Source organism: Rhipicephalus microplus, chromosome 5 (genome assembly GCF_043290135.1).
Source record: "Rhipicephalus microplus isolate Deutch F79 chromosome 5, USDA_Rmic, whole genome shotgun sequence".
In the NCBI taxonomy this organism is placed as follows: domain Eukaryota; kingdom Metazoa; phylum Arthropoda; class Arachnida; order Ixodida; family Ixodidae; genus Rhipicephalus; species Rhipicephalus microplus.
The window spans coordinates 24,671,272-24,692,063 of record NC_134704.1 but is presented as its reverse complement, the minus strand read 5'-3'; the positions used below and the strand labels follow the sequence as shown (position 1 = coordinate 24,692,063).

At 46.6% G+C, this 20,792-nt stretch overlaps 1 protein-coding gene across 1 annotated transcript in view; it reads right to left on the bottom strand.

Annotated features, from left to right (window-relative positions):
- The window catches only part of LOC119174878 (uncharacterized), a 77,839-nt gene that overhangs the window by 8,026 nt on the left and 49,021 nt on the right, over window positions 1-20,792 (bottom strand). Inside the window, exons 13-20 of the mRNA XM_075894276.1 lie at window positions 16,694-17,119; window positions 12,042-12,145; window positions 9,723-9,877; window positions 8,491-8,659; window positions 7,196-7,322; window positions 4,937-5,046; window positions 4,089-4,303; window positions 2,252-2,433 (exon numbers count right to left, since the gene is read on the bottom strand). Of these exons, the coding sequence (XP_075750391.1) occupies window positions 2,252-2,433; window positions 4,089-4,303; window positions 4,937-5,046; window positions 7,196-7,322; window positions 8,491-8,659; window positions 9,723-9,877; window positions 12,042-12,145; window positions 16,694-17,119 (1,488 nt within the window). The remainder of the gene's footprint in view (window positions 1-2,251; window positions 2,434-4,088; window positions 4,304-4,936; window positions 5,047-7,195; window positions 7,323-8,490; window positions 8,660-9,722; window positions 9,878-12,041; window positions 12,146-16,693; window positions 17,120-20,792) is intronic.

The window sequence follows — 20,792 nt, the reverse complement described above, 5'->3', positions numbered from 1 at the left end:
ATCGTGTGCTCTTCCCGAGACATTTTCACACTCTCTTTCGCCTGACAGCTTTGTCCTTTTACCTTCCGACCGGCGACGTGTGCTGCGACTCGGTGCAAAGCCGTCGGGGTGGCGTTAGGGGCTACGAACTGGCGCTTCCGAAACCGAACCCACGACGACGCGGGTTAGAGTCCCAGTCACTGCAGCAGCATTTAGACGGGACTGTAGTGACCGGATATCCTGTTGCGTAGATGGAAACTTGCGTACGTAAAGTTAAGTGCACGTAAAAGACCCCAGGCGACTAAAGATAATTTGTTACATTCCGAAAACTTCCATAATTTTTGTTTTCCGGTTTACCTTTCCGCATCACATGTCCCTCTCTCCCTTAAAGGGCCAGTCAACTGGCTGCAACATTTCTTACACCCTCTAGACAAGCTCGCGCATTTTTCCTGCGCGTGACCAACCTTCTTCCTCGCGCAGGGATGCCAACTCTGCGATCGGCGACGTAGACTTCATTACTGTTTCAGGCAATTCGCCGTGCTCCCGACCGGGTTGCAGAAATTAGGCGCCTTCTCTCATCTTCTAACCACTACCACCACCATTACTGTTTGTTGAGACCTGGTTTAGACCAATGGACGAGCTGCGTCACGTCACTGATCGCCGAGTTGACGTCACTGCGCGCGAGGAAGAAGGTTGGTCACGTGCAGGAATAATGCGCGAGCTTTTGCTGCGCGTTTCAGAGCCTGTTGACTTGCCTTTTAACCTGTGTGCATAATATGCGTGGCTCATGAGAACAATTGCCTTCTAAAGAAATGAGTTGTGCGATAAAAAAAGTGCCCAAGTTCTTTGGGAGCTGGGAAGTGATTAGCAAGGACGCTGACTGAAAGAAAGAAAAAGATCAAAGGAAGAAGGGATGTAAAGAAGCAAGCTGCTTTAGAGCACACGGTGCAAGTTGAGTAGCTTCACCGCTTGAAGCAATGCAGAGAAGAAAAAGACGGTAAGAATTCTTCGGCACGCATACTTATAAAGACAGTGTGTGTTGAAAGGAAGGCAGGGTAACCGAAAATAGTTCCGGTTGACTGTCCATGATGGGGAGGAAGTAAAACCAGAGAAGGAGCGTGGAAAAGTGGGACAGACATGGAGATGAACAGAAAACAAGTTGCTGTTCGTCCTCTAGTGACTGTGATTTACCAGACTACCATTTATTGATGCCACTTTGATGTTTCCAAAACAAATGTTTTTTGTAAACAGTTGTTTTGTACTGGTCATGCGCCTACTGTAGTACGCATTCATGTACGTAGTGTTTTGTAAATATGATTACTTTGATTTATTTTAATTTTCCTTTGACTTGTAACATTCGGATAACCAGTGGTCAATTAGATTTGGCTGCTCATTTGTCAGATTAACATTTGTCTTCACTTGATTTCGATGTATCGTTTCTGTATGTATAAGTGTACAATAAACTTCCCTTTTTCAATCCACGTGGACTCTATGTTCGGCGGGACATTGCCCACGGGCCGGCTTTCAGCTCTCCCAATGTAGAGTACCAAGTACGTCAATTCGTGAAACAATTTTTCTAAACATGCTACGCATTCGCTTCGCCGCTATATTCAGTTACTTGATCTTTTACGGGGACGGCTTTCTAACTTTATAGCTTGCCCATGGTAAGAGGGCGGTGGTCTGTCTTCACTTTCTTTACACGCGACGCGCCACGAAGTCACCTTGCACTACCGCCTCTCTCACCTCACCTTCCACACGCCACTCAAATATCTTTCTCAGCATCATCAACATTTGTGGCGCCGACTTGACGTCCACAACTTTCTTACGTCCGCACGTCTTGCGCTCTTCCATCCGCAGAATTCAACAGCCTACCGCTTATGTGGCAGCTTCATTACAAACTAGGACCTAAAGTTCTTCCTCATGCCAGGAACACTTGCCACTTGCGTCTTGGCACCTGAGAAATCCGCAGCTGTGGGAGACTGCTTTGTATAGCCGAATATCCATGCCGAATATACCATGCCGAATATCCAACTACGGTTGGCAACCTGGGTTGAGGACTTAAGTACACCGACCAGGCACGGCCTGTACCTCGCAAAAGGCAGTCAGAAAGCCGTGTGAAACACTGCGTTCGAGTTTTTTCTTTTTCTTCCTCAGACCACCACCGAGTGCTAATATCCTCTTCGGCATTTTCGCAATTCTCTTGGGCCTTGGATTTACAGCTGTCAGAGGACTGAGCGAGGGGGAGGGCAAGAAAGTTGGGGGGTGTACTCACGAGGTAGATGATGTAGGGCATGCAGATGCTGAACGCCGACGAGAATGCCGAGGATGCGCCCAGCGCGAATGACCGCAGCGGCGTGGGCATCACTTCAGCCGCCTGCTGGTACATGATCATGAAGGAGGCGGAGCACGCGAACTTGGCCACCAGAGATGCTGTGACGCCGGCAACGGCCGCCTCTGTAACAGAGGGGGGTATTATGATAATGCTCTCTTTTGTTTTGGTGAAAACGAATAAACAAATAAATAAATACATCAAAAATAAGAAAAGAGCAAGCTAGCGGGGGGAAATGAAGTATGGAAGGATTTCAACATCCACTGATCTAAGATTGTTCGGTGTATGTAGAAGAAAACGGCAGTGTTTCGGCGCGCAATCACACATACGCGGCATTACTGGCTGTGATATTACTCCCGTATATCTTCAACACGCTTCTCAAACCTTATGAAGTAACGTGCTCATACAAACAGGTGTAAGTTACGATCTTACTAGCGTTAAGTTTCTCTCGCTTTATGTAAACTCGTTGAGGCAGCACCACGGTTTTCGTGGGGCACGTTGAATCATTGGGCGCAAAGGAAGTGCACCACACGCATAAATAGCCGTAGGAAACCCGGTAGGCTAAGATCACGTGACAAAAACATGAATCGCTCCTGAAAATTATCATTGTAGGATCTGTATTGCTTGTATGAAAGTGTGTTGTTGTAGGAGCTTAGCTACAAAGGAAATCGCCTTCAATATAGATCACTAAAGCTCTATCCTCGAATAAGCTATATTACAAATATACACTAGCATAAAGGACAATAAATTTGTTACCCAATAAAGTTGTTACCAACTAGCATAAAGGTGACCACCTGACAGTGTATTTCACTGGGTAAAATGACGAAATAGTTAAAGGGACTTTAAATGTGCCCGTGTTATAAGGGTTTTAATTTATATGAAGGAAACGAAAGAATCCACTGTTGGACGAGCTTGTAGTTCATGATGGTTAAAGTTATTTGTGACAAGCGTATACAGAGAAATAAGGTATAGACACCTCGGGACTGGTCATGTTTAATCTAGTGCAGTGTTTAATCTAGTGCAGTTACATTTCCAGTTCAAGGTACTAAAAATGTAACTTAGAAAAACATATACTGTTTGGCGAGCAGGTAGCTAAATTGTATTTATTGATGCGCTATGTCTCGCGTAAGTTGTCGCATATAACTCTTCCAGAGAAACCTGACCCAGACATAGACTCAAAGTAGTTGAATTTCATTCCACTAACAGCGTATGTTGTTTCTCATTTTTTTTGCCACTGTAGCAGTCATAGACCGAGTTTTTTTGGTGAACTCATTGTTGTAAATAGCAGAACTGTTCATAGAACTCATAGAAGGAGCTGTTTGATGCGGGCAAATGACACTCTGCTGTTCTTTTTTTTTCCCCTCTTTCGCTCTTGCTGTACACTGTTTGTGGAAATGATGAGTTGTGAGCAGCTATTATAAGTTTTTGTCTTGATATGTAAACTTCGTCTTTCCATATTGGTTAACATTAGTCTGTTTGTAGTGAATATTAGCAGTGTGAAAATATTGCAAATGTCTTTCTAGACGTGTAAATTTTTTACACGTGGAGCCTGTATTTCGTTCGCATTACTTCTTATTTGTATTTATTGTATATGGATATGCACCCACCCTTGTAATGATCCCTGTGAGGAATTGGCAGTACTTAAAATAAAAAAATAAATAAAATTCATAATGATGAAAAATGACGCAAAACATGATGACGAATAAGGCCACAAAACAGGCACACTATTTCGCACTCATTTTAATAAATTAGGAACAGAAAGCGTTGGGAAGATGCTCACCCGTAGGTATGAAGCAGGATGCCAAGCAGGCGACGCTGACGAGTAGCTGCAGAGCCACGTTGCTCCATCGGCGGCCAAAGTACTCCATAGTCCACCAGCCCACAACAGAGGCCGGAAACTCGACCAGGCCCAGCAGGAAGAAGTTCAGGAACTCGTTGCCGCTCATGTTGGTTACGTTAATGTGCAATCCGTAGTAGGCGCAACTGTTGGCCACCCTGAGTGCGCGCAAGTGAGAGGAAAATTTGAACGTGCGAATGGTACACGAGGACACAGTAACGAAAAAGCATGGAAAACAATTCCAGCGTTTTTTTTCCTTTGAAAGTCCTTGCGTACACCATGCCATGTGTACACCATGCCATGCGTACACCATGACAGCATGCCACTTGACCTTTCAAGTATGAAACAACTTGCGCGGAGACAAGTTTAGTTGAACCAGTGAGTGTTTCCTTTGTTATGGCAAGTTGTTAAGCTTGCAAAGTGAAGGAAGGTTTATTAAAGAAAATGCCACCAGAAAAAAAAAATGTCATCCTCTCGTTTTTTTTAGCAAAGTTATCAGAAAAAACAACATAGTTGTCCAAGAGTAATTCATTCGCGTCCCTGATTCGAACCAGAGACCCTGCAACGCCTTTTTTGGGACATGGTGGTACCACCGGAACTTATCACGCGGCTCTCAGATATCTGCGCTATAGGGCTTTCATAATGCCTCCAAGGGGCAATATTTCTTAAAAAAAATAAATGCTTTGAGGTAGCTTGAAGGGTTGAGTAACGGTGCGAAAATTGTTTTGGTATAACAGCTCTAAAGATATATTTGAGATCAAATACAGTGGTAACAATAAAGAACCGCTTACCAGCTCACTGTGATGATGAGAATGTTTCTACGAATACGAGGCTTCAGAAAAAGGTCAAAAGTCCTCGCGGCTGCGATTTCCTTCTCTTCGGCAATCTTTTTTTGTACTTTCTTGAAAGGAAGAAAAAAAAACGAACATTCCGGTGAGCAAGACATTGCGAGGAAATGGAAGGAACAGAACAAAGCTGCATAGCTTTATGTTTTAGGAAGGCGATTGAAGTTTTAAATTTTTATTGCGATAGGAATTATACGAACGCTCGAAGCTAATTTTGTCGTCACTATCAATTTCAGTGTACACTCCAAGTCAATGACGTCACCTCACGCGTAGTATGTGCTATGTGGGAGCGAATTCATGCGGAGGCTGCACACGGCCGCGTCTTAAGCGGCAGGCCCATAGCAAGGGAGGGGCTCTTGGGGGCCCGAGCTCCCCTCGATGATTTGATGGAAGGCGTGTTTCACCGAAAATGAGCAATCCAAACAGATGTTTTTTTTTGAAGTAAAGGTCATCAGCAATTGCCTCCCCCTTTTCTTTCACCCGAAAAATTCCTGACTATGGGCCTATCAAGCAGCGACAAAACTCGGCAGCTACCTTCGTCAGGCGAAGGAGCATAAACGGGTGCCGTTGAGGAGGGGAAGGGGGATGCGTCGTTGGGGCAGAAAGTGGGAACTTTCATCAAAGGGGCGGGGTATATAGCGTGCAAAGATGCGGGTGCAAGCTCTGCAGACATCAGTAGGTGGCTCCTACTCTTGTACTATCGTGTGCAATATGCGCTCGAACAATAGCCACGAACTCTACATCGGCTGATTCGTAGAGGCCGCTTTCAAAAACAAAGCGGAAAGGTTGGTGCACTTCCCCTTGCTGTTGACACTCCCGCCTCAATGTTGGTGATGATTGGTGCTGCGAAATGCAGCTTATAGCAGGTCTTGGGCTGCTAGCGGTCACATGACCTCACATGAACGCGCACAGCCACAACCAATAAGGCTATGCGGCTACGAAGATATTGGCTGCGACGTAGCCTGCCATGATGCACCGGCCATGCTTTTATTGCATCGAGATAGTGTTCGCTGAACATATTGATGGGCATCTTTCACTATTTTTTTCTTGGCGCACTTTCTTTAAGTGTTATCATTGCTAGCGGCCGATGGCACGCGATCAGCTGCTGTTTCACAGCAACAAAAATTGCCCGCAGCTTCCCTCGGGGGAACACTGAGGAGGATGCGGAGCATATAATTGGTTAACGGGGTGTTAAAGTGCGACTTACTTGGGTCGATGGCTAAATTGGTTAACGTGGTTGTGAAATGGGGTGTTAAATTGCGACTTACTTGGGTCGATGGCTAAATTGGTTAACGTGGTTGTAGGAGGGGGTGTTAAATGAGTGAACACGTACACACGTATGCGAAAGGACGGCGCTGGTCGAAGGGACGTCGATCATTGTGTTTGTGGATTCGTTGGAATTCATTTCACCGTGACCTTGGACGTCGACGCGCCGTACAAACCAACCGACGAGCGGCAACTGAGCGAGCGAGCGCCGACCTTGAGTATATATACAGCGCGACGGCGCATGCACTGTCAGCTGTTGAATGTTCTCGAAGGAGAAGCGCGCGCGCGGCACAGATGGCGACGGCGCGACGGCGCATGCGCTGTCAGCTGTCGAATGTTCTCGAAGGAGAAGCGCGCGCGGCACAGATAGTGGGCGACGGCGCGACGGCGCATGCGCGCGCGTCAGCTGTCGAATGTTCGAGAAGCGGTGCCGACGGCGCGGACGGCGCGGACGGCGCACTACAAGGCGCGAGTATAAGATGCTTCCGCATCTAATAATGCGGGAGTGCCAACAGAGAAAGAGCGCCCTCCTTTCCCCCTACTGTTCCGGCAGCGCCATCCAAGCATCGCGTTATTTCGGTTTTGAGGACTTTAGCCACGCGCTCACATGGTCGAGCTCATATTGATCACGATAGTGCGTCCTTCACTTTCACCACTTGGTTGTCGTTGAGGCGAGAGACAGCACGAAAACGGCTTCTCTGCATGGAGAGGCCGTGTTCCCTTACGTGACGTCAGAATCTGACGGAGTCAATTGCTAGGCTTACTTCGTATAATATTCGAATCAGATGCTAACGCAATAATTGTTTCACTCTTACGATGAAGCTTGTTTTTCTTTGTTGGAAGCTTTACTTCTCACAAAATGGCGCGGCTTGTTCCAGCGGTTAGCACTTCGAATGCACAAGTGGTGGAGATTTTAGTATAATGTCTCGGATAACTAACCACGAGATCCGACGCGAGATCTTCGGGGACTTCCACGCCATTGGTTTTCGCGATCCGCTTGAGAATTGTTGTTGTCTCCTTGATTTTGTTTTGAGATAAAAGCCACCGTGGTGATTCGGGGATGAGTCTGGCAAGAGAAATAAAGATCGCGGTGAGTACTAAAACAACTGTAAATGGTAAAGTGTGTTTGAACGACTGCAGATGTAAGTAAGCGCCAAAGTTCTTCAATCAAATACGTCATTGCGAAGTCAGGAAAAGCCCGTGAAGAATTTGCGAAAGCTTGCAAACTGCCACACCATGAAGAAGGCACATTACATCACCTCGATCACTGCAGTTCTCGCTGTCCTTGCGCTATCTACGGCTGCAAGAGAGAACTAGAAGTACTTTTAAGAACGGCCGAATACTTATTTTGGTTGTATCTTCCGCAAAACATAGGCTGCAATTAAGGTGGTGCCATATAAGCTGTTCGCTTCATAAATACGGCGTAATTACCGCAACGCCCCAAAATTGCAACGCACCACCCCGAAATTTCATTTATCAGCTTATTTTACGGTCTACAGCAGACCTAGTGATTCAGCAGAGCTCCCGATTTCGACCAATGGAGACAGTAAAGAGCAGCAAACGTACAGGCATAACGAAGTAAAAAAACAAAACAATAGTCGATGTTTAACGTCCCAAAACCGCGATATGATTGAGAGGCGCCGTTGTGGAGCGCTCCAGAAGTTTTGACAGTCAGGCGTTCCGCACAACTCAATCCGGATACACGCTACTATATCACTTCGCCTCCATCGAAATGCAGCTGCCGCGGCTGGTATGCTATCCAGCGACCATCGGGTTGCCAACTGAGTACTATAGCCACCAGAGCACGCGGGAGGGTAGCGTAAAAAAGGCAACTAGCACAAGAGAGAGACAGAGAGCGGAAAACAAAATATGATACGTATCTATAGGGTTTCACGTGCCAAAACCAGGGCATAATTATGAGGCATGCTGGAGTGGAGGGCACCTGACATTTGGCCTTCTGGTGTTCTTTAACTGCTCAAAATCCCGCTGTACACGGGCATCTATAGAATTTTGGCTCCATCTAAATGCAACCGCAGAGGCTGGCATCGAACCCGCAAGCTCTGGATCAGCAGCTGAGAACCATAAACGCTACACTATCGCGTTGGACATAACGGAAGAAAAAACTGCGCCCATCTTCCTTTCTTGTGTTGTGTTTTCATGATGGGGAAATAACTCTCGAAAGCAACATACAGATTTGCTCGACGTAGGTGGCGAAGGGGATTCGGCATCCTCACTTGTAATAGAACAGGTTCGGTATGGCGCACGAGGAACAGATGATGCCCAGCAGGATCCATGAGCGCGACAGGTACGCGACGAGTGGCAGTATGCACAGGCCCACGGTCCACGAGATGCAGCAGACACCGAGCATCAGGGTGCGTTGTGCGGGACCCACAAGCTCCAGCACTGCGCATGCGCGTGTCGTGAATGATTGATTGTGCAGGTCATCAATGCCCAGCATGCGCGGATTTTATTTCGCTGTCATATGAGAGTGAGACATTATGTAACGCTCTTGAATTCTGGATGTTGTACAAATATTCTTAACGTAAAACTATCGAACACTGGGCGAGTTGACAGGAGTCATTCATGTAGAGCATTGAACAACAACAACAACAACAACAACAACAACAACAACAACAACAACAACAACAACAACAACAACAACAACAACAACAACAACAACAACAACAACAACAACAACAACAACAACAACAACAACAACAACAACAACAACAACAACAACAACAACAACAACAACAACAACAACAACAACAACAACAACAACAACAACAACAACAACAACAACAACAACAACAATAACAACAACAATAACAACAATAACAATAACAACAATAACAATAACTACAATAACAATAACAATAACAATAACAATAACAATAACAATAACAATAACAACAATAACAACAACAACAACAACAACAACAACAACAACAACAACAACAACAACGACGACGACGACGACGACGACGACGACGACGACGACGACGACGACGACGGGAAGGAGAAGGGGAAGGGGAAGCACAACGAGAAGGGGAAGGGGAAGGGGAAGCACAACGAGAAGGAGAAGGGGAAGGGGAAGCACAACAACGAGAATGAATTCTACATGCTTAAATCTCTCACAACAACATTCGTTTTGGGTGCGCCGAATAATTTCCATAATTAAGTCTTACCAACTCGGCCAGTTTTATATACGTTTACAGACGAGGTGTGAACAAAAAAGGAATGCATATTTCATCAATGTGTTGCGTAATGCTGCACCTGCAGTTGTACACCGTCGAAACAAAAAAAAAATTCAGTAACAGAAGGAAAACTTCTGTTTGGGGTGATTTTGCTGAAGTGGCTCGTTAACGAAGGTGTACGTGAAAGCGCGGGCAGACCATCCGTATTTTTTCCTCTTAGTCTTATACGCGCCTATCACAGGTATGCTAGGAGGCAAAATAGAACTCACGGATGATGTAGGGCAGCTGGAATATCTGCGGCATGACGCTTGCGTTCATGAAACGTAGCATGGCGAAGGCAATAAAGTTTGTCACCAGGATGGAAGAGAGTCCAAACACGGTCGCGATGAACACTGTCAGGATAAAAACTGGCTTCCGACCAATTCTGAAAAAAAAAAGAACCACTGTGGTACACCAGTTTTCAATGTTTGATTAGGTTGGGTTGTTGTATGAAACCTACGTATCACTAAGTCCAAACCGTCACTATAGGTACAATGCGCTTCACTAGCAGCCACACAAAGAGGTATAACATGCACACCGGTCACTTATACGACAAGGCAGGGATAATAGAGTACCTTAAGTAATGCATTCAGTGTACTGGCTCAAGTTACCTTGTAGTTTATCACTTGCTGTTTCCCTAGACACAAATACTAGTGTCTCCTCTAGTAACGTCGTTAGAAAATGAATGAATGCAACACGTTTCTTTCGCACCTCATTGCATGCTCGCCCAACATTGCTTCAAAAAGCCGCAGCGTTTTCTCTTTGTGGCGCAGCGCTTTCACCCCGCATCGTTCTAGCCATTTCAATCTCTATAAGTCCAGCTTCGCGTTAGACCACATCAGCAATATAGAAAACTAACCAAAGCCACTACGCTGATAAACCGTTCAGTACTGCTTTATTTTATCGCAGAAAAGTCCAAGCTCTCTGACGGTGGATCCCAAACTCCCAGCCAAGCCTTCATTACCCTTTCTCAGTCTGAGTCCCTTGGAATTTCGGATTATTAAATAAGATTATGCCAGGTCATAGCTGCATTGATATTTTTGGGTTACAAGCTGGGGTGCTACAGTCTATACAATAGGGCCCCCCCCTTTTTTTTTCGCGCGCGTCTATTCCCCTCTTCGCTTTCTTTCCAATCTTTCTTCCCCATCCCCCCTTCCCCTAGTGCAGGGTAGCAAACCGGATGCTCCATTTTCTGGTTAACCTCCCTGCCTTTCCCTCATTTTATTCTCTCTATCTTGGGTTACGAGATTGTGCATCCTTTACCTCACGCGATAGCTACATTTTATTACAGGCTGTTTTCTAGGGATCGTATGGCCGTTTTCTTTTTGCTTGCCAAGCCAACAAACTAAAGATGTCGTATAAAAGAAAAGCAGAAGGACATCGCGGTATGTCGAATGCCGCACATGTCCAGCTGGCAAGGAAAGAAAAAAAAAATCAGCATATTTGAAGAAAACTGAGACCAAGGACTGACTTTGCATAAGGATTTGATTTGCATGAGCTCCCATGTTCGGGGCTCTTAGACTGCGGGGTGGATTATTAAAGAATGTCCTGGTTCCCCCATCGATTGGTATTTGCATGCATTTCGGGAAGCCAGAGACCCCGTCGTTTGAAATGCGAAGGAGGGAATTTGAATAATTTCGTCCCGGCGCAGTTTTGAGACCCCATTCGAGGTCGCGCCCGGTGAACTTCCCTGGTTCCTTTTAGCAGAACGAGCAAGACTAAAAGTAAAAGGAGAAAAGGTACAGCGCGACTCGAAGACGGCCGAAGATTCTCGCATCATTACACGCGCTGCCGTTTACAAGAGCCCGTGTTGCAGCAAGGATGGGAGACTATATGACCGCGCACTAGCTTGAGTGCGCAGCGTAGCAGTTACGAATGGTGGTGAAAATGTACTAATGTACTCGGATTGCACCAATTTTCTGGATAATTGATTCAACACTTAATAATAACGTTAAACTTGATCGCACTCAGCCGCTTGACCAGGCGCTTCCCTTCTCGAAATGTTTCCTGCATCGCATAGCCAAGTACTACCAGAGTCCTTTGGTACTGTCACACGCACTCAAACACGCTAAATTTCTTCACTTCGCGATGATCGTAGAGAAAATTAGCTCTTATAATATACAAAATATTAAAGTTAAACGATCTGATAAGCCCTTATTAGGAACGTGATGGAGAGGCGAGTGTTCCATCTAACGGAAAATTGATAGAGGTTTTCTGATACGTCTACTTTGGTGGTCGCGGGAAGCCAACCGTTTTCAGTTGCAGTTATGTTGGGTCCACAAATTTACTTCGTGACCCTTTGAGCATACTTAGAAAAACTTGTTTTAATACGCAAGTATAAGGTGAAGGACATTGTTTAATAATTAATTGTTTAATAGAATTGTTTAATAATTATTTTTTTTTGCTTTTTTCTTGATTTTTCGGTCACGCAAGGATGACTATTTTTTAATCATAATCAACCACGCCGACATTGACAGGGATGGGAGAATTTCTGTGAAACGAGCACTTTAACGCTGTCTTGTTAAGAAAGAATATCTGTGCAAACCAACCTGTCGGATAGCGTGCCTAAGAGAACGGTTCCTATGGCGCTGCCAACGCTTCCAAGCGTGAAGACGAGACTTGGGAGATGGCCTCGATCGCACACCAAGTCCCACTGGAAACCAAAAGCGTTTGATGTCGAATGAAATTGCAAAGGGAAGGACAGTAAATTTGTTGGGCCTTGCAGAAACACAATCAAATTGCCATCAAAAAGGAAGAGCTATATTGAATCCCCTCCACTCATGAAATCTGATGAGAGAAAGATACTCTTTATTAGAAAAATAGATTTTTGCCAGCGTGTATATATTGCGTGCATTTTACTACGCATAGGGATGGGGACTAAACGATTTCAGAAGACAACATGCATTTTGATAGAATGCCTTGATAATCAAGGAAAAAAAATGCTCAATAGGCAGGGATGCCAACCGGCAGTACGTAGTCTACTGCTCTGCACTGGGTAAAGGGATGTAGGAAACTTCAGTAAAACAAGGGTGTTATTAGCACGAACTTCGTGCACAATTGATATAGTGCCCTGAATGTTCATGCGATTGACGAGTTATCATTGCCAGCAACTGCAGCAACTCTTTCGTTGCTTCCTGCGCCAACTAAGCCCACAGCCATGGCCTCACAACATTCGCTTTTCAGAATGGCCCCGGAAGCAGCTGCGTTAAGACATCGACAGAATGGTAGAGATTATAAAGCTCGTCAAAGCGTAGAGGTGGGTAAGTTGTTACTGGTTCCTAATGTGTACAACACCACAAAATGATAAGGGGTGGTAGAAAAAAACAGGACAAGCGTTGGCTCGCAACTAACTTTAATCATATAGGATGTGACAATAGATACAATGAAACAAAAACTCTGCAGAAAGCAATGCAAAAATAAAACAAACACAAGATCAGAATGTGAGGCACATTAAACATGCTTAAATCTCTCCCGTCGTCCCACTGTGCTTTCTAAATAGGCTTGTTCCTTCTCAGCGCAAGAGAGCGTGCAGTTGGAAGCCCTGGTGATTTTGTTAACCTTTATGCTTGCACCACAGTAGGGGCGACGATAGTGTGCAATAACTTCGGAACGTTCAAGGCCAGCAGAAGATCAAATAACTTTATCAAGGGCTATACGAATCAGTGGGATGGGCTTGGATTCTGCCAAGGCTTCGGTCATGGCTTTCGCGCCCTTGGCGGCTTCCTCGGCTCGCTTGACGGCCCACAGTTGGTGCAGATGCAAGGCGGAAGAAATATTAGGATTCAGGCCATGTTTGTACTAGTTTGCTAGTCCTGGATGCTTTTAACTCTACAAATGGGCAGATCCTACGTACAGTGGGAATCGATGATATGCGAAGCACGAATAAGAAGGGTCACTTCATCATCAGCACAACGTTACGAGGTGGAGGTAAATGATACCGTACATGGAGTGCCGTGTCATGATTATCATGTTTGAATGCGTCATTTACCTTCATCTATTCACGTCACGTGATACCAAATTTTGTATATGTGGAGTTAGCGAAACGGCCGCGAGCACGCTATGAGCGTTGTAAGTTGTCATGTTCGTACATGACACGCGTGTCAGGATTATGATGCTTGCACCAGTCATATATTTCGTCATGCATTGGCGTCACGTAACACGAAATTTGGTGTATGTGAAGCTAGCAAAACGTCTGCGAGTGCGTCATTAAGGTCTCGATGTACGTCAACGTAACGTTGACGCGCGCGCACGCTGGGCACAGCGATGGACGCTAGGCGCGACCGGAGCGACCAGCGTCCTTCGGCGCGGCCCGAGGGCAACCGGCGCGAAATACGACATGCTATACGTTTCACGCCGATGCGTTACCCAGACTACAGTGCCTAGTATATTCTAGGCACTATACCCAGGGAACACTGCGTGTCCCTGTTTTCGTGACGGAGGGACGCCGGACGCGCTGAAACGCGCATGCGTCAAAGCAACGTATATAGCGCGGCGCGTGCCTGCAAGTATATGGCAGGACCGGCGCCTGGAGTGGCAACGCCGGCCCGACGCGACGGAATAAACGCCGGCGAGCACGTGCACCGCGTCACGTCGAAATCTATGGGCGCCTTGACTGTGGCATGTGATCATGTTCTCACAAGACACGCATCTCATGATTATCATGTTTCCACCAGTCACATACCTTCGTCATTCATTGACGTCACGTAATACAAAATTTGGCATATATGTGAAACCAGCGAAACGACCGCGAGTGCATCATGAGTGTGGCATGTAGTCATGATGTTACATGACACGCATGTCGTGATTATCATGTTTGGGTGTGTCATTTACCTATGTCGTCCGTTCGCGTCGCGTAATACCGAGTTTGGTACATGTGAAGCTAGCGAAACGGCCGCGAGCGCATCATGAGCGTAGCATGTAGTCATGTTGTTACATGACACGCACCTGATGATTATCATGTTTGTACCAGTCACATACCTCTGTCATCCATTCACGTCCCGTAATACCAAACCTAGTATATGTGAAGCGAGGGAAACGGCCACGAGCGCATCATGAGAGGGGAATGTAGTGATGTTGTTACATGACACGCATCTCATGATTATCATGTTTGCACCAGTCACATACCTTCATCAATCATTAATGTACCCTAATACCAAATTTCGTATGTGTGACGCTAGCGAAACGGCCGTGAGTGCATCATGAGCTTGACATGTAGTCATGTAGTTACATGACATGCATGTCATGATTTTCATGTTATGGTCTGTTGCTTGTATTCGCCATGCAATAATGTCATACCATACCAGTTTTGCAACATGCCATGTAAACGAAATCACCGCAAGAGCTGCAGGACCATGAAATGTAAATCATGACATTCGTGACATAAATGTCATGATTTTCATGTTATGACTAGTCAAATATGTTCTAAATACAGTCATGTTATGTCATACCAAGTTTGGTATTGATACCATTATCGAAACGGTTAGGAGAGCTAAAAGTCGTAGGCGGCTAGATAGATAGATAGATAGATAGATAGATAGATAGATAGATAGATACGCTCAATGTCACCGAAGTTCACTAAGAAATGCTTCGCATTTAATAACCACGTTGTGTAGCACAAGCAATTCAAGCCTATATTGTATGTAGCTCTTTATAAGGGTATCTCAGAAAGTTGCTGGACTATATTGGCTTGCGGCTTTATAGTGACATAAAAAGACACTTAGGTGCATGAATGGGGTAGGCATTAGAATACCGCAGGGTTGAACATTATAATGCCGCACAAAAGATACAGAGGTTGCCAAAATGAGGAACTCCGTAATCATGTTGAGAATAGGTGGATAGCGAAATCGTGGCTCAAGCAATGGTGGAGGGCTACGGCGCCCGTCTGCACCGACTTCCGTTTCGAGACGCTGTGACGTCGTGCTGGCATTCTTGCCAGCGCTGGCGTTTTTTGCGTGTTCCACCTTGCACTTGCGGTGCCCTTTTCTTTTAAATTGCTGCATAATACTTTGGATTGCTAAGCAGCTTAGTAGGGTAACACAAATGCAATATCTGGGAAATGGTTATAATGGTGCGAGCGTTCATTTTTTCATTGAAGCGGCATGCTTGTTTTGCAGCAAATCCTATTATCGTGCATGTTTTTCGCATACAAATATTTTCTGCACACCATAGGATCACGAAATATCCGTTCATTTGTTTTCATGTTGCACACGTAGCTGTAACATTTTATATTTACTTTTCAGTTCAAAGATACCATCCCGGGTTCGATACAGTGAATGGCCATAGTTAAGTGTCGTACGCTAAAAATGAAATGCGCTCGTAGTTTTGTATTTTTTACACCTCTCAATATCCCCTTACAAGAAATGTCGTCCCTCATAGACTGGAACTTTGTTTTTCAATGCATGCAAAAGTCTCCACAGTCACAATACAGATGTGTAACATAGCCTTTAAGGCTATGAGTCGGTATATAACACAACCTATCGGCACATAACGCTTGTAAGTCTCACCTAGTGGAGACCCAATACCCTGCTACTCGTTGCTTCAAAAGCGATTTTGATCGTTTTACGTTCCTTTATACCGTTATTTGAGTGGCCGTTTTGTCCTTTGGGCCTTTCAGGCTCTCAGCTGTTTCCATAAATTTGACACAGTTGGCGACAATAGGCAAATTGAAATCTACTATATCAGCATACTTGATCAGGCAGGGTATGCGTACTTATCATGTCATCGTACGTGTGTTGACATTTGACAGCATGTGCAAATATGTGTGAGCGATTCTGAAATGGTCATCATATGCGTATGTGCTCGAAAATACTAAATTGAGGTGATTCTGCAAAAGTATACTGCATGTCTCAAAGGGTAACCGCATTCTGTGCTTGACACTTGCCTCTCAACGTTCCTCATCGTTTCCCATTCACACGCTTCGCTTTGTTACCTGAAATGCGCCAAATATTATTCGTTCATTCGCAAAAAGAATTGAAGGGCACGATCCCGAAACAAGCGGCACCAAAAGCGTCACAGAATCGGAAATGTTTCCTCCCCGATTACACAGCGCAACAAGCACTTGAAGCAGCGAAAGAATAGGCCTCGAACCGGAAGTACTGTAGCAGACGACGCGCCTATTTGCTATCCAGCTATTGCGCACGAAGCGTAGTGTTGGAAAGATCGAGCTTGTCGAATGCTGTATATGGAATTCGATGAGCCTTACCTGCGTGGACGCTGTGCTTTCGTAGTTGGTGTCGTCATAGGCAAACTCCGTGCAGGCCATTTTTTCCACACCATGAAGCAAACGTGTGACGTTAGCGCCACCGTCAAGTGCGCTCGCCACCGAGAGGAGACCCCGCGCCAGGCTCTCGTTGATGGAGTCCAGGGCGTACATGCTGCACTCGTCGTCCGTGACTAGGAACTTGCGAAGGATATCCGGCTGGGGGGCGTCCGTCAAGTTGAACGTCACTGCCAGGTCGGGTAGCACGCAGGAGTGCTTGGGCACGGATAGCATGAAGATCTGGTTCATGAAGTAGCCCGGCATCAAGAGGGACGCCGGTGCCAGGTAGACCCAGACGAGTAGCCGCTGGAAGCGGCCGTAGCCTCCGAGCTTGTCGATGACGTCTTCGAATTCCATGGTCCACCGAAGCTAAGCTCGGGGTCAAACACGAGGGCCACCCCGGAATGTCGAAGAGGAGCACAATTTTTCAGCCCGGAAATTTGTTATTTCGTGGTGTCACGCCCAGTGGCAACAGCGGCGCCAGAGAAGTGTGCACTCAAGTGGCGGCACTCTTGGAAGAGGCCTGCGGGAGACAGCGGCTTGTGTGGAGTCGCCGTGTTGCGGCGGTACCATGCGCAGGAGGTGTTCGGAAGGGCTGGAAACAGATAAGCCATTTGAACTCGGAAGGCGCCCAAAGCTGCGAAAGATGACATTAACGGGAGGACGGGATGTTTTAGATAACCCTTTGATTAGTTGCGGCGAGCTTCCAAAAGCGAGCCTTTACTGAAAAACATGAGCCGAACAGAAGGAGGAGATTGAGCGTTGAGCTTGCGTCTCGTACACGTGCGACTAGCACGTGCGAAAATATTCTTGTTTTGTGAAGAGCGAGTGTGAGGGTGAGAGAATAGAAAAATGGAAAGAACAAGGTCACTGATTCGTGAATGACTCTTTGAAGGTTCAGAAAGGCAGCTCTTCCCTTCCTTGCACCGACGCTGTAGCTACAGCTTTAAGGGCATCTCTGGGGCGCCAATGTATGACGCGACCTGGAAACACAGATGCATCAACAGCGCATGTACCAAATGCGAGAAAAATAATGCATACTTGCCACCGCCAAGTGTAAGGTGCGTCTCGGTGACATTCATTAGCGATCGCGAAAAGGGTGCCGCAGTGCCTTCGCGACTCGCATCGTAAACAGAGCTTGGCTGCGCTGTGCTCCGGGCCCGTTATCGTTCGTATATTGACGCGTATGCCATCGCAGCGCTCGTATCTGGATGATTACAGCGAGCTCGCTGAGATTAGCTCAGAAGGAGCGAACCACTTGAGGTCTGCGGAGCTCTTTCTGCTTCTCCTAGAAGTTTCCCGTGAGAGGTGGTCGCCGAAAGCCGCGTTAGAGTCAACAAAAAGATCGCTCTGTCTAGGTCTATAGATACGAACACCCCGGTCTCTAAACATACCGTTCACCGAAGAGCGCTGCCTATACTTATCAATAAATAGAGAGTGGGAAAGAACAGATTTCCCGAAAGGCATTCCATCGCCGATAGATCTTTGTGTGCAAGTTCAAATGTCAAAGGTTTGTGCCGGGAAACGAGGTCATCGCGCATATGTCATAAGGTATTCAAGTTCTCCGGAGTGAATGGATGCCACACGGGCACTGCGTATGGAGTCTTCTGATGAAGCACTTGTGGGTAATCTCACTGAAATGCTGGCAGACTAGATACACTTTAAATGCGATGTTTATTATGTAGCCATTGGACCTTAATACATGAACAAACACTGCAACTCTTTTTTTAGCGAAATGGTGTAATAACATTATCAGTAAGTCAAAGCAAACTGGCGGAAGCATGAGATCACGGTGGTTTTTTGTACTTATTAGTGCTGTGTTTAACTATCTCGCGAATGATATGTATTCATGTCAGCTTAAGTGGACAGCTGAGCCATTAAGGAGGAGGAAAAAAGGGCAGGGTGTCTATTCGCGCATCGTTCTGCTGACCTGCGAAGCATACAGAACCGATAATATTCTCGTCCGAAAAATGTATATCTTTCAATTTGTTCAGCTCGTCGCGTAGAACGTTGCTTACGGTCACAAAGCAGTCACAAAAACACACTGTGTTCTATTGTGTGGTCACTGTTGTTGCGAAACCACCTCCGTGATCCCACCGCTGACCTCCACTGTTGCGAAAGACGGTGACGCCAACACGGTCCCGAAGGCGCCACTGCTTTCAACTCCGCCAGGAAGGTCACCAGCCGTTTGGTAGCGTATGTTTCTCAGCTCGCGACTGCTTCTGCGCAGAGCTGATAAGACGAGCGGACGAGACGACGGTGAGTTAAACAAGGTTTATGTACAGCATATATACAGAGGCGTTACAATTTCGGCACTGGGGCCGACAGAGACTCGAAGAGCCGAGCTCTCCTCTCTAACACATAGGTCAGCTTTTCGCCTAAGATCGCCGATTCACACACATGTCGGCTCTCCGACACGGGGACGCCTCTCACATAGGACCGCCGATCGCGACACGCCGCAGGGCTTCTTTTATATGCACCGGGTCCAACCAAAATGTCCAATCAGAAGCGCCGCTGGTCGTCAGGGCAGATTCCTCCAATGGGGTCGCCGCTGGGCCACGTCAGACCCCCAGACACGAAGACGCCGGCTCGCTGTCACGTGCGCAGCTGACTCACTGCACGTGGGCCAGAGATGCGACGCGCGTGTTTACGCCGTTGAGTTGTTCGCGTCAGGCGGACTGCGGGCTGGCCTTGACCCAGATTGCCTTTTTCAGAGGCACGGACGTTTGACGAGGACTCGCTGGCATAACAGCACCCCCGCCGCCAGACAATGGACCGGAAAGACGAGCTGCTTCCACGGGGCTCGGATGTCAGGTGCGCTCGTTCGCCAGGTCCCTCCAGGTTCGCCTCCAGGGCCATGGGGAGAATACAGCTCCAGACCGTTCCGGGAACACATCCCATTCTTGACGACGGATCCCAGCTCCACTGGCTTGTCGCCACAACTTGCTGGCCAACTTCGCTCGTCTCTTCTGACCATCTTCGGTTTCAGCACTTGTCGATGGTTCTGCAACTTGCTAAGAACGGTTCGACAACAAACAACACACGACACAAGCAAGTGCCCTCGGTCACCCGACAGAACACCAGACAAAGTATAGTACAACATATACCTATCTACGTGTCTATCGGAATTTTGTTCCCTCTACATCAAGAGACACATGTGGGACACAAGACTCTTAAAGTAAGAACTTGAATTTTTCACACTTACAACAACGCAACAAATTAGAATACCACATAAAGTTGGCCCCTTGAGATCACTCTGAACGAGAGCGCTCAGCTCAGGTCGTGATGAGGTCAAAATTTTCCCCCGAGTCGCCAGCGAGAAACCGAAAGGTTGAGAAGGTACTAGCTAGAACGCACTGCTCAATGCACCTGCATTAGCGTTTACCTTTCCTTTATTTTTTTTGATAGCGAACGTCAAAGTTGCGCTGTGGAGCAACATGCTCCACTTCAGTAACCGGCCACTTTTAGGCGACGATACCTATGCGGCACCAAGAGCGGCTCACACTTTCGACGTTGCACAGGGGAACAACGATACGGCTTGCTACGGATTGACTTCTCACCGCTTAGCTCGATATCGTGTTCGATCACCCTCGTGTTTCCGGGGCGGTCCGAAAACACGTCTCCAAACTCGGAACCAATCTTTCTCAGGTCCTCTTTCTCAGGTCCTCCTTCACTTAAGCTAGGCTCTAGGTTTATCTGCTCCCGGATTACTTTCGATCCCCCTTCAATTACCTCACTAGAACTCAAAATTTCTGCTTCCTCTTCCTCTGAAGCATTCAACAACAGATTTACGACCGCTTGATGTTGAACGTATGGTTTCATCAAGTTGTAAATTTTGTCCGGCCGCCTTCCTAATTTCACTTCATAATTTGTATCGCAAGGCTTCGATAATACTTTGGCGGGCCCTTCCCAATCAACCTCAAGCTTGTTCTTTTTGAACGGCTGCAGCAGCATTACCTGACTCCCTACTTCAAAAGCACGCTTCTTCACCGATTTCTCGTAGTGCTCCTTCGACAGCACTTGTGCCGCGTTTTTGTGGCTT